This window comes from Arachis hypogaea, chromosome 15, assembly GCF_003086295.3.
Source record: "Arachis hypogaea cultivar Tifrunner chromosome 15, arahy.Tifrunner.gnm2.J5K5, whole genome shotgun sequence".
Classification (NCBI taxonomy): Eukaryota; Viridiplantae; Streptophyta; class Magnoliopsida; order Fabales; family Fabaceae; genus Arachis; species Arachis hypogaea.
In genome coordinates, this window is record NC_092050.1 from 110,511,548 (window position 1) to 110,528,288 (window position 16,741).

The window sequence follows — 16,741 nt, forward strand, 5'->3', positions numbered from 1 at the left end:
TTATTATAATTAATTATTTTATAAATTGAAATTAAAGTTTCAGAGATAGAAAAATAATAGAGATTTGTATGATTTAATCTAGAAAATTAATATTTGAATTTAAAATATACTTTACAAAATATAATTAACTTGTTCATTTTATAATGTAAATTAGAAATAATTGATTAAACTTAGCAATAGAATGATAAATAATGTTCCTAAATATTTTTAATAGAGTACACTTGATTTTAAAATTACTCTACCCTTCAATTTTATCAAAATATCTATTCATATCTATCTATATTATTTTATAAAATCCTAATTCCTAACCCTAATTCCCAAATTGAATCAGAAACCCTAATTCCCAAATTAATTGAGAAACCCTAACCCTGCCACCCTCACCACAGCCGCACCCCACCCCCTTTCACCCCTTCAGTGGAACAATTTCAGAAACGAGAAATTAGAGAGAGAGAGATGCATGAAGAAGAGAAGCCCGCCAGTTGCCACCGCGTCGCCATTACTGAGCTACAGCGCCGCCGTCCAGCCTCATCCCGCCGTGTTACCATGGTCACCGTTGCTGTTGCAAGGAAAGGGGAGAGGGCCGAAGCTGCACGTCCGAGGGAGAAGGGTGGATGCTGTTCGCCGTGCCGCCTCCCTGGAGCTCGCCGTCGAGCTGCTTCGCAGCGCCGTCCCGTCCATAGAGCCAGAGCCCGCGTCGCCGTCGTTCATTCGCGTTCTGCCGCCGCCGCTTCAAGGGTCTGTCGTCGCTGCTGACGTCGCCGAAAGGAGGAGAGCGACCACCACGAGGAGCTGTGTTCCACGCCACTGTCGCCATCGATCCACGGCCACCACCGCGAGGGTTCCGCCGCCGTCGTTCCAATGCTGCCGTTCATGCCCTCTGTTCCCTTCATCGTTCTGTCCAGCATCACCAGCACTGAAGTCAGCTTCTACCACCGTCAAGCTTTGTTGGAGCTGGTGCTGTTTTTGGATGTTTGGAGTGGAGGCTTGCCCAGTTCTGTCTCTGCTCATGGTTCTCGCAGCTGCCGGAGCCTCCGCCGCCATCAAAGCTGCGTGGATTCGTAATATTGGGTTTACCGCATTTAAATTCTTCAATTACGGCTAATTGAGGTAAGGCATTCTGGCTCTTGCTTCAATTTGAGTTAGCATGGAGTTTTAAGAATTTTTACTGTTATCCTATTTGAATTCACCATGACCACCTCACGTTGCTGCTTGCCCTGTTTGGCTGCTATTTCTGGAATCCCAGATTGGAGAGGAGAGGAGGCGTTTAACCTTTTCATTGTTGCTGCCATGGAAATAGGTGCTGGAAACTGCTAATGGAGCAGCTGCGTTTAGTGAATTTTCGACGGTTTCGGCTAGTCGAGGTAGGGGATTTAACGTTTTTAATTTAGAATGCCTACAAAGTTATTGGATAAGTGCAAATGGTTAACAAAGGTTAAGAATTTCTTAATTAACATGAATGACTTGAAATGCATGTGGAATTAGTTGGTTGTTGTGATTATTCTGAGCTGTGATTGAATTTAGATGCTGTTGTGAATAATGATTAATTTAGTATAGTTTATTAAATTGAAATATGCCAAGTTAATTATTGAAAAGCTGTGGTATGGATAAATGATGAATTGAGTTTTGATTATTGTTGTGAATGTAATTAGTTTTGTTGTTATGAGAGACTAATTGATAGAAATAAGCTTGGTTTGAGGTTGTGAAATTTGGAATAAGTTTGATGATGTTTTAGTGCTTCAATTGGATTATTGAATTCAGGTTAAGGCTGCGAATGTCTTTGGGCTTTGTTCTGAGTGTTTGAAGTTGTAATTGATGTTGTTTTCTCTGATGTGGATGGCATTGAGTTGAATTATAACTGTAGTTGGTGATTGATTTGATGATTGTGCGTACTGAATGTTGTAAGGGATAGAATAAATGGTGTTATTTTTGTTGCTGAGCTTGCTGGTGTGAATTGATGAGTTATTGTGTGTTTGAATGATGATGAGTGTATATGGAAAATTATGCTTGGCATAGTGTAGAAAAGAAAAGGTTTGATGATGCTTAAGTACTTGACATCGTGTGAATTATTGATTCTGGGCTCTTGGGCTGTGTTGGCAATGAAGACAATTTTGAATAACTGGAAAGAGGTTAAACGTGTGATTTTGGAAGGGTTATAAGTTCAAATGTGGTTTCTGATAATTAAGGTTGTTGAAAATGCTCAAGGCAGAATTTCTGCATACATGACAGTAGAAAGAATCAATTTCTGGGAGCATCCCAGGTCATATACTTGAATGAAACTATTTTTGCATAAAACTTTACTGTGTTTTGAGCATCCCATAAAAAAATTCAGAATTTATTGATGAGTATTTTGGGAGAAATGAACTTTTGAAGATTGATGGTTTCTGCAGAAAATTCTGTTTCTTTATTGCAGAAGCACCAACTTCCAACTCATTTAACTTTCAATTCTGGTAAGTATTTGAGCTGAAACCAACGGCATTTTCAAGCTTCCTGTGTCCACAATCTTCATTTTAAATTTCATGTCAATATCCTATTTAACCAAGTAGATATGTTGAAAAGAGTATGGATAACTCACTGGATTTTGGAAACCGAATTCTAAAAGGCCTGGCTGTGTTTCTCACTTCATAACTTTTTCATATGACATGGTATTAATCTGGAATTTGATTCAATAAAAAGCTAAAAGAGTCTTGTTTGAGGTCGTGAATTTTGAAAGTCATTGGGTGAAAACTGGATTTTTAAGGAATTTATCAAACTTACTACTTGCTGCTGTTTTTCTGCATTTTCTTAGGAAACAATAACAGAATTTTAAGAGAGATGGTACAAGTTTTTATTGTGACCAAATTACCTCAACACCAAGTTTCTTGGAATAATAGTTTATTGAGTTTAATTTTGAAAGAATCCTATGATAAGTGAAAGTTAGTTACGAATTGATGAGGTGAAAGTTGAATTGATGGGTTATGTGGGAATTGTGGGTTATTACCGAACTGTTGGCTATTGTAAATTGTGAATTTTCTGACTGATTTGAGAACCTCTTATTTGGTAGTTGTTGAGGAAAGGGGGAGACTTGTTGAGAAAGAGGGAACCCGTAAGGGTGGCTAAGTCCGAGTTTTAGGGGAGGTGCTGCCGAAATTTTATAAAATTTGAGGTTTTATCTGAGAAGTTATTTTAGAAGATTTGGATTTGAAAAATGATTATTTAAGTTTTATTTGATTACTTCTAATGAGAGGTTATGTTTTGAAAGGTGTTTAATGAAATTAAAATAAATGATTTTCTTGAGTCTTTTGATAGAGGACTAAACTAAAAAATAGTTTTAAAGTTGGCTTGACTCAAGGTTGCTAAAGCAGAGATTATGAACTGAATTGATGATTGAGATTTTTGCAAATGAATGCTTGAGAAAGTTAAGAAAGGTTTAAGAAAATATGTTAAGGATTCAAAGGGAAAAGAGAATGGGGAACTGATATATGGATTGTTGAGTTTTAGAAAGGAAAATGAAAAGTGATAAAATACGGGAAAATCCCACGAACTGTTAGTTGTTTAACTACGGGGAAAAATCCATGAATTGATAATTGGTAAAATTCGGGAAGTACCCACGAACTGAATGATCATTGATCTCGGGGAAAACCTATAGATTGTTATTTGATTTATATGCGGGAAAAACCCACGGACTGATAATCATTGATTACGGGAATAACCCATGAATTGTTGTATGTTGATCTCGGGTATAGCCCATGAACTGAAGATCAATGTTTGCTGTGTATTGATCTCGGGTATAACCCACGAACTGAAGATCGCTATGTTATTGTGTATTGATCTCGGGTATAACCCACGAACTGAAGATCTCTGTTTTGTTTGTGAAATGATCTCGGGGACGCCCACGAACTGAGGATCACTTTTTTCCCTTGTGCGTATATTGGGGTCGGGCTTTGCGCCGACTGCCGGTAGTCACGAAGGAGTGGTATTCTAACCACCGACACATATGCACTAAGGACACAAAGGGAAGCCATATCTGGGACTTGTTCCTAGGTAATGTCGGGCTGTAGGGTGTAAACCGACACGTGAGCTCATGGCCTGCTTAGGACAGACATGCGTCATAGTAGTTGTGCATTTGCATTTTATTGTGTTTGCTTGTTTTATTTCTTTGTAATTTGTATTGCTTGTCTTGTTTTTTTGTGATTGTGCTGTTTGTTTTAGTGACTTGCTTGTGTGTTTGATTAGATATTTTTGTTGATGCTGTGAACTTAGTAAAGTATTGAGGAATGGTATTTGCGAAATGAGGTTTGGGTATATAATTTATGCTGCTGATTTACTTAGTTACTGTGATGGTTGAGGAATGCTATTTGTAGCTGATAAATTGCTAGTGCGATTGAGACTTTATGTAAGTAATACGAATTAAAGAAATGGATTTAAACGGTTTCAAGTAAGTCTTGAGAAATTTTTGAAAAGGTTTGATAAAGAAAACTACATTGGAAACTTGAATTAATTATTTGCATGTTAATCATTACATTTACGGCATTCCCATTCCCTACTGAGAACGTGTGGTTTGTTCTTACCCCAAAATCTTCCACCCTTTTCAGTGATACAGGTTCGAAGATTCCATTTGAAGCTGCGGGTGATTATAGAACTTATTTACGAGTTAAGTTTATGACTTGAGTTTCTTTCATAGAATTCCCTCACCTTTGTAGCTTTAGTTTTTATTTTATGCAGAGGGATAGGAGTCATACCTGAATTTTATTTAAATTCTTCTTTATAATATTACTATTATTAATAATTATGTGATTATTATTACTTGGTGATGTTTGCTGTATGATTTTGATAAACAAAAACAAAAATTTCTGGTATTTTTACTAAAACTGAATCGCGATGTCGAACTAAAGGCTTAATAGTAAATAGTTAATAAGGAAAACAGGTCAGTAACGCCTTACTTTTGGTATGATCATGACGTATTGGAAGTTGGGTCGTTATAATATGTTATCAGAGCACTCCTTCCTGTAGAGCCTTGGGAGTGGACTGACTATGCTTCATTGCATACTCTGAGTGTCTGTCATGCTTTGTGACTTGTTCTGATAACAAGAGTTTGTGTTTTATTTGCATGACTGTTTGATGATTAACGCTGTTAGTTTACCATTTCATACTTTATGGTATTAGGTCTGGCCAACTTAATACTAATGATCTATGTACATGGCAACACTAATGGGTTATCATAGACGAAATAGAAGAATAGGTAATGCGATTCACGGGGTTTGGGAGCGTTAGAGGTTATGAAGTTAGCTTTGATTCGACGTATAATCTTTACTCGTGCTACATGAACTCGTGCTATCCTTTTCTTCATTGCTTTCATTGGAATTCTCTAGTTTGAATTTCCTTCTTAGAATGTGATTTGCTTGTTTCCCAACCATACTTTGTCATTCTTGTATACCTTTGCTTGCCTATGAATCTGACTATTTGAATATTCATCCTTGATAAAGCCTATGTTTCTGTCCATATATTCTGCTTTCTTTGATTTCAGTTTGAACTTATTTTATTCTAACAATTTTCGAGGGCGAAAATTTTTCTAAGGTGGGTAGAATGTAACAACCCTAGTTTTTGAAAATCAAATAATTAGTTATTTGTGATTTATTTTAAGAAAATTATTTTACTAATGATAATTAAATGGAGTTTCATGATAATTGGAGTTTAAATTAATTAGAATTTTTATATAATCTTTATTAGATATTTTGGTATAATTGAAATTATAATTTTGATAATTGAAAAATAAAAAAAATTGTATAATTTAATTTAAATAAATTCTATTTTGAACGAATTATGTTATTAATTTGAACTCTCAGAAATTATTTTATTAGAAATGATTAGATTGATATTTATAAATACTTTAAGTTTAAGTCAATTAATATTTATGTACAATTTTATTATAATTAATTATTTTATAAATTGAAATTAAAGTTTCAGAGATAGAAAAATAATAGAGATTTGTATGATTTAATCTAGAAAATTGATATTTGAATTTAAATTGTACTTTACAAAATATAATTAACTTGTTCATTTTATAATGTAAATTAGAAATAATTGATTGAACTTAGCAATATGATGATAAATAATGTTCCTAAATATTTTTAATAGAGTACATTTGATTTTAAAATTACTCTACTCTCCAATTTTATCAAAATATCTATTCATATTTATCCATATTCTTTTATAAAATCCTAATTTCTAACCCTAATTCCCAAATCAAACTCAGAAACCCTAATTTCCCAAATTGGAAACCCTAACCCTATAGACCCCATCCCTCACCCACGGAAGCCTCACAGCAAGAAAAGGGGGGGGGGGGGAGAATGGAAACAGGGAAAGATGGGAATCAGAGAAGAGAAAAGGGAATCAGAGAGGAAGGGACGGTGCTACGGCTAGGGCTCGCTGCCGTCGCAGTCGCAGTCGCGCCTTGCTGCGCCGTCACCACCGTTCTATGGAGCCGCCGCCACCATCGCACTCCGTCACACCCTGCCGCATCTTGCTCGCCGTCGTGCCATCCACCCACGCCGAGAAGGAAGAGAGAAACAGAGGAGAGTGGCGTTGCATCTGCTGCAAGCTCGCCGCCGAAGAAAGCCGCCGTGCCGTTACCATCGTCGTCCTCATCATGACCTGTCACCGTCGCTGGAGCCAGCCGCCTTCGTCGCCGTTCATCCTTGTCGTCGCCGTCGCTGTTGTCCGAGCCGTCCCCATCACCGTGGGTGAAGTCCGCCGCTGGCACCAGTTGAGGCCGCTGCTGTGGAACAGAGATGAGAGAGAGACGTTGAGAGGGAACCGCGAGCTGTGTTCCACGCTGCTGTCGCCATCGATCTACGGCCACCACCGCGAGGGTTCCACCGCCGTCGTTCCAATACCGCCGTTCATGCCCTCAGTTCCCTTTGTTTTTCTGTCCAGCATCACCGGCACTGAAGTCAGCTTCTATCACCATCAGGCCTGAAGGGAAGCGCCACTGCTATTGCCCGACAGTAGCTTCCTCTGCGTTCCCAATTCCATTCTTGAAACTTGTTATCGTCCTTATCCGGAATCACTGATGTCACCGCTATAGAAGTAATTGGGATAGGCGCGATTGTCATTGTTGTTGCTGCCCCAGAAGAAGTGAGGCTGCTACTGCTGTTCCGGCCACATTGGCTGTTGTAAACTGGGAAAAAGAAGAGGATCGTTGCGTTTAAATTCGACGGTTTCGACTAATTAAGGTAGGGGATTTAACGTTTTTAATTTAAAATGCCTACAAAGTTATTTCGATAAGTGAAAATGGTTAAGAATTTCTTAATTAACATGAATGATTTGAAATGCATTTGAAATTAGTTAGTTGTTGTGATTATTCTGAGCTGTGATTGAATTTAGATGCTGTTGTGAATAATGATTAATTTAGTATAGTTTATTAAATTTCAATATACCGAGTTAATTATTGAAAAGCTGTGGTATGGATAACTGATGAATTGAGTTTTGATTATTGCTGTGAATGTAATTAGTTTTGTTGTTATGAGAGACTAATTGATAGAAATAAGCTTGGTTTGAGGTTGTAAAATTTGGAGTAAGTTTGATGATGTTTTAGTGCTTCAATTGGATTATTGAATTCAGGTTAAGGCTTCGAATGTCTTTGGGCTTTGTTGTGAGTGTTTGAAGTTGTAATTGATATTGTTTTCTCTGATATGGATGGAATTGAGTTGAATTATAACTGTAGTTGGTGATTGATTTGATGATTGTGCGTACTGAATGTTGTAAGGGATAGAATAAATGGTGTTACTTTTGTTGCTGAGCTTGCTGGTGTGAATTGATGAGTTATTGTGTGTTTGAATGATGATGAGTGTATATGGAAAATTATGCTTGGCATAATGTAGAAAAGAAAAGGTTTGATGATGCTTAAGTACTTGACATCGTGTGAATTATTGATTCTGGGTTCTTGGGCTGTGTTGGCAATGAAGACAATTTTGAATAACTGGAAAGAGGTTAAACGTGTGATTTTGGAAGGGTTATAAGTTCAAATGTGGTTTTTGATAAGTAAGGTTGTTGAAAATGCTTAAGGCAGAATTTCTGCATACATGACAGTAGATAGAATCAATTTCTGGGAGCATCCCAGGTCATATACTTGAATGAAACTATTTTTGCATAAAACTTTACTGTGTTTTGAGCATCCCATAAAAAAATTCAGAATTTATTGATGAGTATTTTGGGAGAAATGAATTTTTGAAGATTGATGGTTTCTGCAGAAAATTCTGTTTCTTTACTGCAGAAGCACCAACTTCCAACTCATTTAACTTTCAATTCTGGTAAGTATTTGAGCTGAAACCAACGGCATTTTCAAGCTTCCTGTGTCCACAATCTTCATTTTAAATTTCATGTCAATATCCTATTTAACCAAGTAGATATGTTGAAAAGAGTATGGATAACTCACTGGATTTTGGAAACCGAATTCTAAAAGGCCTGGCTGTGTTTCTCACTTCATAACTTTTTCATATGACATGGTATTAATCTGGAATTTGATTCAATAACAAGCTAAAAGAGTCTTGTTTGAGGTCGTGAATTTTGAAAGGCATTGGGTGAAAACTGGATTTTTAAGGAATTTATCAAACTTACTACTTGCTGCTGTTTTTCTGCATTTTCTTAGGAAACAATAACAGAATTTTAAGAGAGATTGTACAAGTTTTTATTGTGACCAAATTACCTCAACACCAAGTTTCTTGGAATACTAGTTTATTAAGTTTAATTTTGAAAGAATCCTATGATAAGTGAAAGTTAGTTACAAATTGATGAGGTGAAAGTTGAATTGATGGGTTATGTGGGAATTGTGGGTTATTACCGAACTGTTGGCTATTGTAAATTGTGAATTTTCTGACTGATTTGAGAACCTCTTATTTGGTAGTTGTTGAGGAAAGGGGGAGACTTGTTGAGAAAGAAGGAACCCGTAAGGGTGGCTAAGTCCGAGTTTTAGGGGAGGTGCTGCCGAAATTTTATAAAATTTGAGGTTTTATCTGAGAAGTTATTTTAGAAGATTTGGATTTGAAAAATGATTATTTAAGTTTTATTTGATTACTTCTAATGAGAGGTTATGTTTTGAAAGGTATTTAATGAAATTAAAATAAATAATTTTCTTGAGTCTTTTGATAGAGGACTAAACTGAAAAATAGTTTTAAAGTTGGCTTGACTCAAGGTTGCTAAAGCAGAGATTATGAACTGAATTGATGATTGAGATTTTTGCGAATGAATGCTTGAGAAAGTTAAGAAAGGTTTAAGAAAATATGTTAAGGATTCAAAGGGAAAAGAGAATGGGGAACTGATTTATGGATTGTTGAGTTTAAGAAAGGAAAATGAAAAGTGATAAAATACGGGAAAACCCCACGAACTGTTAGTTGTTTAACTACGGGGAAAAATCCATGAATTGATAATTGGTAAAATTTGGGAAGTACCCACGAACTGAATGATCATTGATCTCGGGGAAAACCTATAGATTGTTATTTGATTTATATGCGGGAAAAACCCACGGACTGATAATCATTGATTACGGGAATAACCCATGAATTGTTGTATGTTGATCTCGGGTATAGCCCATGAACTGAAGATCAACGTTTGCTGTGTATTGATCTCGGGTATAACCCACGAACTGAAGATCGCTATGTTATTGTTTATTGATCTCGGGTATAACCCACGAACTGAAGATCTCTGTTTTGTTTGTGAAATGATCTCGGGGACGAGAAGGGATTTCATAATTGGGGTTCTGAATAAGGCGACCTCTTTCATTTTGAATTCTTATTACTTTTTCACAATTCATAATAATTAGCAAGTCAATCATACTCCACAATTCCAACTAATCCATCAATCCAACTACAATCTCATCAATTCACAACTAAATTCATAAGTCATAAAATCCTTTCAAATTAAACTCAATCAATTCTCCATTCATTCATTAGCAATTATCATAACAGATTCTCAATAATTATCTCATCATAATTCAGTTTAAGAACTAACATCCTTTCATCAATTAAATTCAGAATTTCACCCAGTCATCATTTATTTTAAAAGTAAACCAGTCTAACTTTAAAAACTCATAAGTAATTTTCCAAAACCATTCTTCAATCAGTCACCAACCAAATCAACTACCGTTACAATATATCAAATAACCAGCACATCATTTAATTCAATATAAATCCGTCAAAGATCAGAATTTCAGTCAATTTGCAACCATCAAGCAAACCAGCCTATGGCAACCAGCTCAACATAATCAAATAACAGGATTCTCAGTATTTCCAAACAATCAGAAAATCGGATTAGTTAAGAAAAGAATAATTCTATTTAAGTGTTATTTAGTTAAGAAAAGAATTATTCTATTTTGAAGTCGATTTACCAAGAAAAGGCTTATACTTTCAAAATAAATTATTTAAGAAAGTAACCATGTATTGAGATTGAATTAATATGAAAAGAATTATGTTTTGGGTTTAAAATAAAGGATTGCTGTTTAGAAGTTTGATAAATTTATAATATTTGAATTTGAATAGTAAAGAGGGATGATTTTTGAATCTTTGGAAAATTAGTAAACTTGAGGAAGAGTTTTATTTGATTACTTCTAATGAAAGGTTATGTTTTTGAAAAGTGTTTAATGAATTTAAAATAAATGATTTTCTTGAGTCTAATAGAAAACTAAGCTGAAAGATAGTTTTAAAGTTGGCTTGAGTCAAGATTGCTAAAGTAGAGATTATGACTGGCTTGATGGTTAAGATTTTTATGGATAAATGCTTGAGAAAGTTAAGAAAGGTATAAAGAAAAATGTTAAGAACTAAAAGGGAAAGAGAGAATGAAGAATTGATATGTGGATTGTTGTGTTTTAGAAAGGAAAATGAAAAGTGATAAAATACGGGAAAACTCCACGAACTGTTAGTTGTTTAACTACGGGAAAAACCCAAGAATTGATAATTGGTAAAATTCGGGAAGTACCCACGAACTGAATGATCATTGATCTCGGGGAAACCTATAGATTCTTATTTGTTTTATATGCGGTAAAAACCCACGGACTGGTAATCATTGATTACGGGAATAACCCATAAATTGTTGTATGTTGATGTCGGGTATAGCCCATGAACTGAAGATCATTGTTTGCTGTGTATTGATCTCGGGTATAACCTACGAACTGAAGATCGTTATGTTATTGTGTATTGATCTCAGGTATAACCCACAAACTGAGGATCACTGTTTCCGCTTGTGCGTATATTATGGGGTCGGGCTTTGCGCCGACTGCCGGTAGTCACGAAGGAGTGGTATTCTTACCACCGACACATATGCACTAAGGACACAAAGGGAAGCCATATCTGGGACTTGTTCCTAGGTAATGTCGGGCTGCAGGGTGTAAACCGACATGTGAGCTCATGGCCTGCTTAGGACAGACATGCATCATATTGGTTGTGCATTTGCATTTGATTGTGTTTGCTTATATTACTTCTCTGTAATTGTGTTGTTCGTTTTATTGTGATTTGTTTATGTGTTTAATTGAGTTTCTTACTTGTGCTAGTAGTCTGTGAATGTATAGAGATGATTGATAACTGTTTGTTGTGACTGAGAATCAATTATGTGGCTGAAGGATATTTAATATGACAAGTTTTGCGATTGAGATCTGTTTTGGGTTTAGAAATTTAAAGAAATTAATTATTTATCTAAAGTAAGATTAAAAAGTATTTCAAGGGATTTAACAAAGATGGTTTATTAAGCAAAGTTAATTATTTGCATGTTAATCATTACTTTTACGGCATTCCCATTCCCTACTGAGAACGTGTGGTTTGTTCTCACCCCAAAATCTTCCACCCTTTTCAGTGACACAGGTTCGAAGACTCCGTTTGAAGCTGCGGGCGATTGTTAGACCTTATTTATGAGTTAAGTTTTTGATTTGAGTTGCTTTCATAGAATTCCCTCGCCTTTGTAGCTTTAGTTTTTATTTTATACAGAGGGATAGGATTTGTATCTGAGTTTTATTTGAAATCTTTTGTATGTCAGATATTATTATTAATAATTATGTGATTATTATTACTCTGAAATGTTTGCTATATGATTTTGATAAACAAAAACAAAATTTTCTGGTATTTTCTATAAAATTGAATCGCGATATCGAACTAAAGGCTTAATAGTAAATAGTTAATAACAAAAAACAGGTCAGTAACGCCTTACTTTTGGTACGATCATGACGTATTGGAAGTTGGGTCGTTACAACTAACTTCCCAAAGACTCAAAAATCATCTCTCTCTTTATTATTCAAATTCAAATATTATAAATTCGTCAAACTTCTAAAAAGGAATCCTTTATTTCAATCTTAAAACATAATTCTTTTCATATTGAATCAATCTCAAAACATAGTTTCTGTCTTAAATAATTTAATTTTGAAATATAAGCCTTTCTCTCGTAAATCGAATTCAAAATAGAATTATTCTTTTCTTAACTAAATAAAACTTAAATAATCATTTTTCCAAATCCAAATATTCTAAAATAACTTCTCAAATAAAACCTAAGATTTTATAAAATTTCGGCAGCACCTCCCCTAAAACTCGGACTTAGCCACCTTTACGGGTTCCCTCTTTCTCAACAATCCAACAATCCTTTCTCAACAATTATCAGATACAAGATTCTCAAGCAACCAGAAAATCCACAATTCGCAATTCTCACATAACCCAACAATCCAATTTTCATCTCATCAATTCATAACTAAATTCATAAGTTATAGAATCCTTTCAAATTAAACTCAATCAATTCTCCATCCGTTTATCAACAACTATCATAACAGATTCTCAATAATTATCTCATCATAATTCAGTTTAAGAACTAACATCCTTTCATCCATTAGAATCAGAATTTTCCATCAACCATTCTTGAAAATTAGCCTAGTACAACGTCAAAAAAATTATGAATTATTTCCCAAAAATCAGTCTTTAACCTCATGCAATATCGTTCACTATCAAATTACTAGTTCGTTTTCGAAACTACTATTTTACCTTAAAATTTAGGTTTCAAGAAAATTGATTTAGTAATCAAATGAACCATTCAAAAGTTACCAACTTGACATAATCAACTAAAATCAGAATTTCCAGCAATTCTAAAATAATCAGAAAACCAATAACAATCACAGCCTCAAACCAAAGTAAATCTCATCAGTTAATTACTCATGATAACGAAGCCAGTCAATATCACAGCCATAACCCAAACTCAATTCACATCCGCATCCAATTTCAATCATAACTCAGAGCAATCACCACAACTAACTTTTCTCAAATACATTTTAATCAATAATTAACTCATCATAATTTAATTTAATAAGTAATATTACCATTTACAGCCACATTTCAACCAATTTCAACTCATCACAAGTCTATGTCATAGCCATTTCATTATATTAAAATTCCAATTCAGTATCAAACAATTCAAAATACTTCATCCAAGATCAGAATCTCAACCAATTCACCACAAAAATCAATAATTCAAAGTACAATTCACAAATCGCATTTAATTTCACTTATAATTTAGAGTCATCTCAGAATAATCACAATCGCATCCAATTCAAATTAATAATTCAAAATAATCACAACAGTATCCAATTCTAGTCATAATTCACAATAATCACAATAGCTACCTGTTCTCAAACACCTTTCAAGCAATTCACATCAATTAATCAATTCTTAACCATTGTTAACTATTTACAATTATTCAATTAACTTTGTAGGTATTCTAAATTAAAAACGTTAAATCCCCTACCTCAATGTTGAAACCCACAGAAATCAGAATCGCAGCAACCGCAATAAGTAGCATTACCAGTGAATTTGGCCCGGTTTTAGTAGTGTTTATCCGATGACAGCGCTCTAGCGAAGGCTGAACAGAGAACAGGGACGAGCAGGAACCCTGGACAAGCTGCGGCAGAATCAGAACGGCAGTGACGGGAACCATCTCAACCTCGAACCTCTCCCCTTCTTCTTCACGCACGCCGGTCTCCTCTCTCATGGCAGAACCCCTTTGACGGTGACGGCGGAATGGCGATGGTCAGTGGCGCGACAGCGGCGACTGGATGTAGCTCTTCCAGCCCGCGTCTTCCTCTCTCCTAGCGGCACTCAGTCTCAGGCTTCCTCTCCGACGCGATGCGGCGGCGACCGGCACAGCTCGTGGCTCCATGGGTGACGGCGGTGAGGCACGAGCTCCCTCTCTCCTCCGACGCGAGCTCTCTCTCTCCTCCTTCTGTCCTTCGTGCGATTCTGGAGGCAGCGTCACGGGTCGGCGGCGACATGGTTAGGTCGTGTCAGCAAAGCGCGGTGGCGGCGATTCCAGGCTAGTAGTAGCGCGCGATGGAGGAGGCGGCGGTGAGGCAACAGACGCGACCGCTTGGATGACAGCGCAATGAAGCTCCCTCTCTTTCCCTCAGCTCTCTCAGAAGTCCTCCCCTATTTTTTGTGTGTGTTGCTAGGCTGAGGGAGAATGAGGCTGCTGCCTGATTTGGGGGAAAGGGCTGCGGCTAGGTTTAGGAAGGATTAGGGTTTCCAATTTGGGAATTAGGGTTAGAAATTAGGAATTTTATAAAAGAATAAGGATAGGTATGAATAGATATTTTGATAAAATTGAAGGGTAGAGTAATTTTAAAATTAGATATACTCTATTAAAAATATTTAGGAACATTATTTATCATCATATTGCTAAGTTCAATTAATTATTTCTAGTTTAAAATATAAAATGAACATATTAATCACATTTTTATAATATAGTTTAAACTCAATTTTAATTATTCAAATTAAATGATATCACTTTTCGTTATTTTCCTATTACCAAAACTTTAATTTCAATTTATAAAATAACTAATTATAATAAAAATTGTACATAAATATTAATTGACGTAAACTTAAAGTATTTATAAATATCAATCTAATCATTTCTAATAAAATAATTTCTAGGAGTTCAAATTAATAACATAATTCATTCAAAATAGAATTTATTTAAATTAAATTATACAATTCTTCTTATTGTTTTCAATTACCAAAATTATAATTTCAATTATACCAAATATGCAATAAAGATTATATAAAAATTCTAATTAATTTAAACTTCAATTATCATGAAAATGTATTTAATTACCTTTAGTAAAATAATTTTCTTAAAATAAAATTATCATCAAATAAAGTAAATCACAAATAACTAATTATTTGATTTTCAAAAATTAGGGTTGTTACACGTGGCATGCCAAGGTTGATAGAGAGATGAGCGTGCCACTTGAAGGATTGGGTGTGGCACGCCAAGCTAGAAATGAAGGGCACGTGACACGCCAGAAAAGCGCCAGCCACACGCCAGCTGGGAAGTCACGCTTATTGAGTGTTTTCTTTTCCCTCCAAAATGTAATTTTCCTTTTTCACTTTTGTAATTGTTTTATTTTACTAGGAGTAGTATAAACACCCCTAAGGAGTACTAAAGAGGGGGTTAAGTAGTCAGTTTTAGATCCACTTTTATACTTCACTTTTGAGTACTTTTTGAGCTATGAGTAGCTAACTTCCCTTTCATTGAGAGAAAGAGCTCTGTTGTACTTGATGGATTGATAATAGTAAAATTCTTCTTCTCTTCATCTTCTCTTTGATTTGCTAGAAGGAATTTCATTCTTAATGCTTAGCATTCAATTATCTTGGAAAAGAGATTGAATGTAATTGGGTTTCATGGGAACCTTGGGAAAGAAAATATGGAACCATGCTTGAAATCCCTTCTCACACTTGAGTAGAATCTGAGTTTTGGTATTTGGATATGTGACATATAATCCTCCCTCTACTTGGACCTAAAATGGTGTGTGGTATAATCAGGGACCAAGCATATCTCTCTTCATGAGGAATTAAACCAAGGAATTGGCTATTGATCAAGATCTGAGAGATTGAGTCACCAAGGGATTGGAGCTCAATCAATCATGATTGTCAAGAGGTCAATGAGTTGCATGATTGAAGAGGATATAAGCTAGATTTGATCCAAAGAGACAACATCTCCCAATCTCAATGAATTTCCCCATTCTTATCTATCCATTTCTCTATAGCTTAATTTTACATTCAGTAATTCCCCATTCCCATTTACATTCAAGTCATTTATGATTCTGCACTTTACATTCTGCCATTTATATTTCTGCACTTTATTGCTTTTCTTTATATTCTAGTCATTTACATTTATGTCATTTACAATTCTGCACTTCACAATCCTATTGATCCGCTTGACTAATTCATCAATTGATTAAAACTGCTCGAATTTGCCAATCTCTGTGGATACGATCCCACTCCACTGTGGATTATTACTTGACGATAATTTTGGTGCGCTTGCCAAAAGAACTAATTCACCAAATTTTGAATGGGGTGTGAATTTCGACTCATCACTGTTTTATTTTAATTCATGTATTGATTTGAATTTCAAGAATTATTTTCGTTCTTTATCTTATGAATCTGGGTGGAACGGAAGTATGACCCTTGTTCTAATTGAGTTCTTGTAAAACTTGGAAAAGCTCTTTGCTTAAACAACAACTTGAAAACACATTCTCCTAGATCACTAATTATCTAGACTTAACGGGATATGTGACATATAATCCTCTTATATTTGGGTAATTAGCATTTTTGTGGCATATAAACTAGATTCAAACTTATCCCTCTAATTGGAATCAAGTGACCAAGGAATTGGCGGATGATGAAGGTTAGAGGAGACTAAAAATATCTAAGGAATTAGGGTTTTGTCACATATAGTTTGCCATGAA

At 35.3% G+C, this 16,741-nt stretch overlaps 1 protein-coding gene across 7 annotated transcripts; it reads left to right on the top strand.

Annotated features, from left to right (window-relative positions):
• Positions 1–310: 310 nt before the first annotated feature.
• Positions 311–12,038, top strand: LOC114925401 (uncharacterized). Of its 7 annotated transcripts, none has more exons than XR_011872143.1 (4): positions 313–1,107; positions 1,244–1,361; positions 4,572–4,629; positions 11,818–12,038. XR_011872143.1 is itself a non-coding variant. In XM_029293139.2 (2 exons), exon 1 carries the CDS (start codon positions 458–460, stop codon positions 1,100–1,102), a length of 645 nt encoding a protein of 214 aa, XP_029148972.1. In that variant the 5' UTR covers positions 335–457; the 3' UTR covers positions 1,103–1,107; positions 11,818–11,883. The 7 variants fall into 7 exon arrangements, 1 of the variants encoding a protein (XP_029148972.1); XR_011872144.1 differs by lacking the exon at positions 4,572–4,629 and adding an exon at positions 11,176–11,367; XR_003814258.2 differs by lacking the exon at positions 4,572–4,629 and having other exon boundaries at positions 311–1,107.
• The last annotated feature ends 4,703 nt before the right edge of the window (positions 12,039–16,741 follow it).

What these genes read in the sequence shown, in the direction of transcription:
- LOC114925401 (XM_029293139.2), top strand. Translation starts at nt 458, where the DNA reads ATGAAGAAGAGAAGCCCGCCAGTTGCCACCGCGTCGCCATTACTGAGC.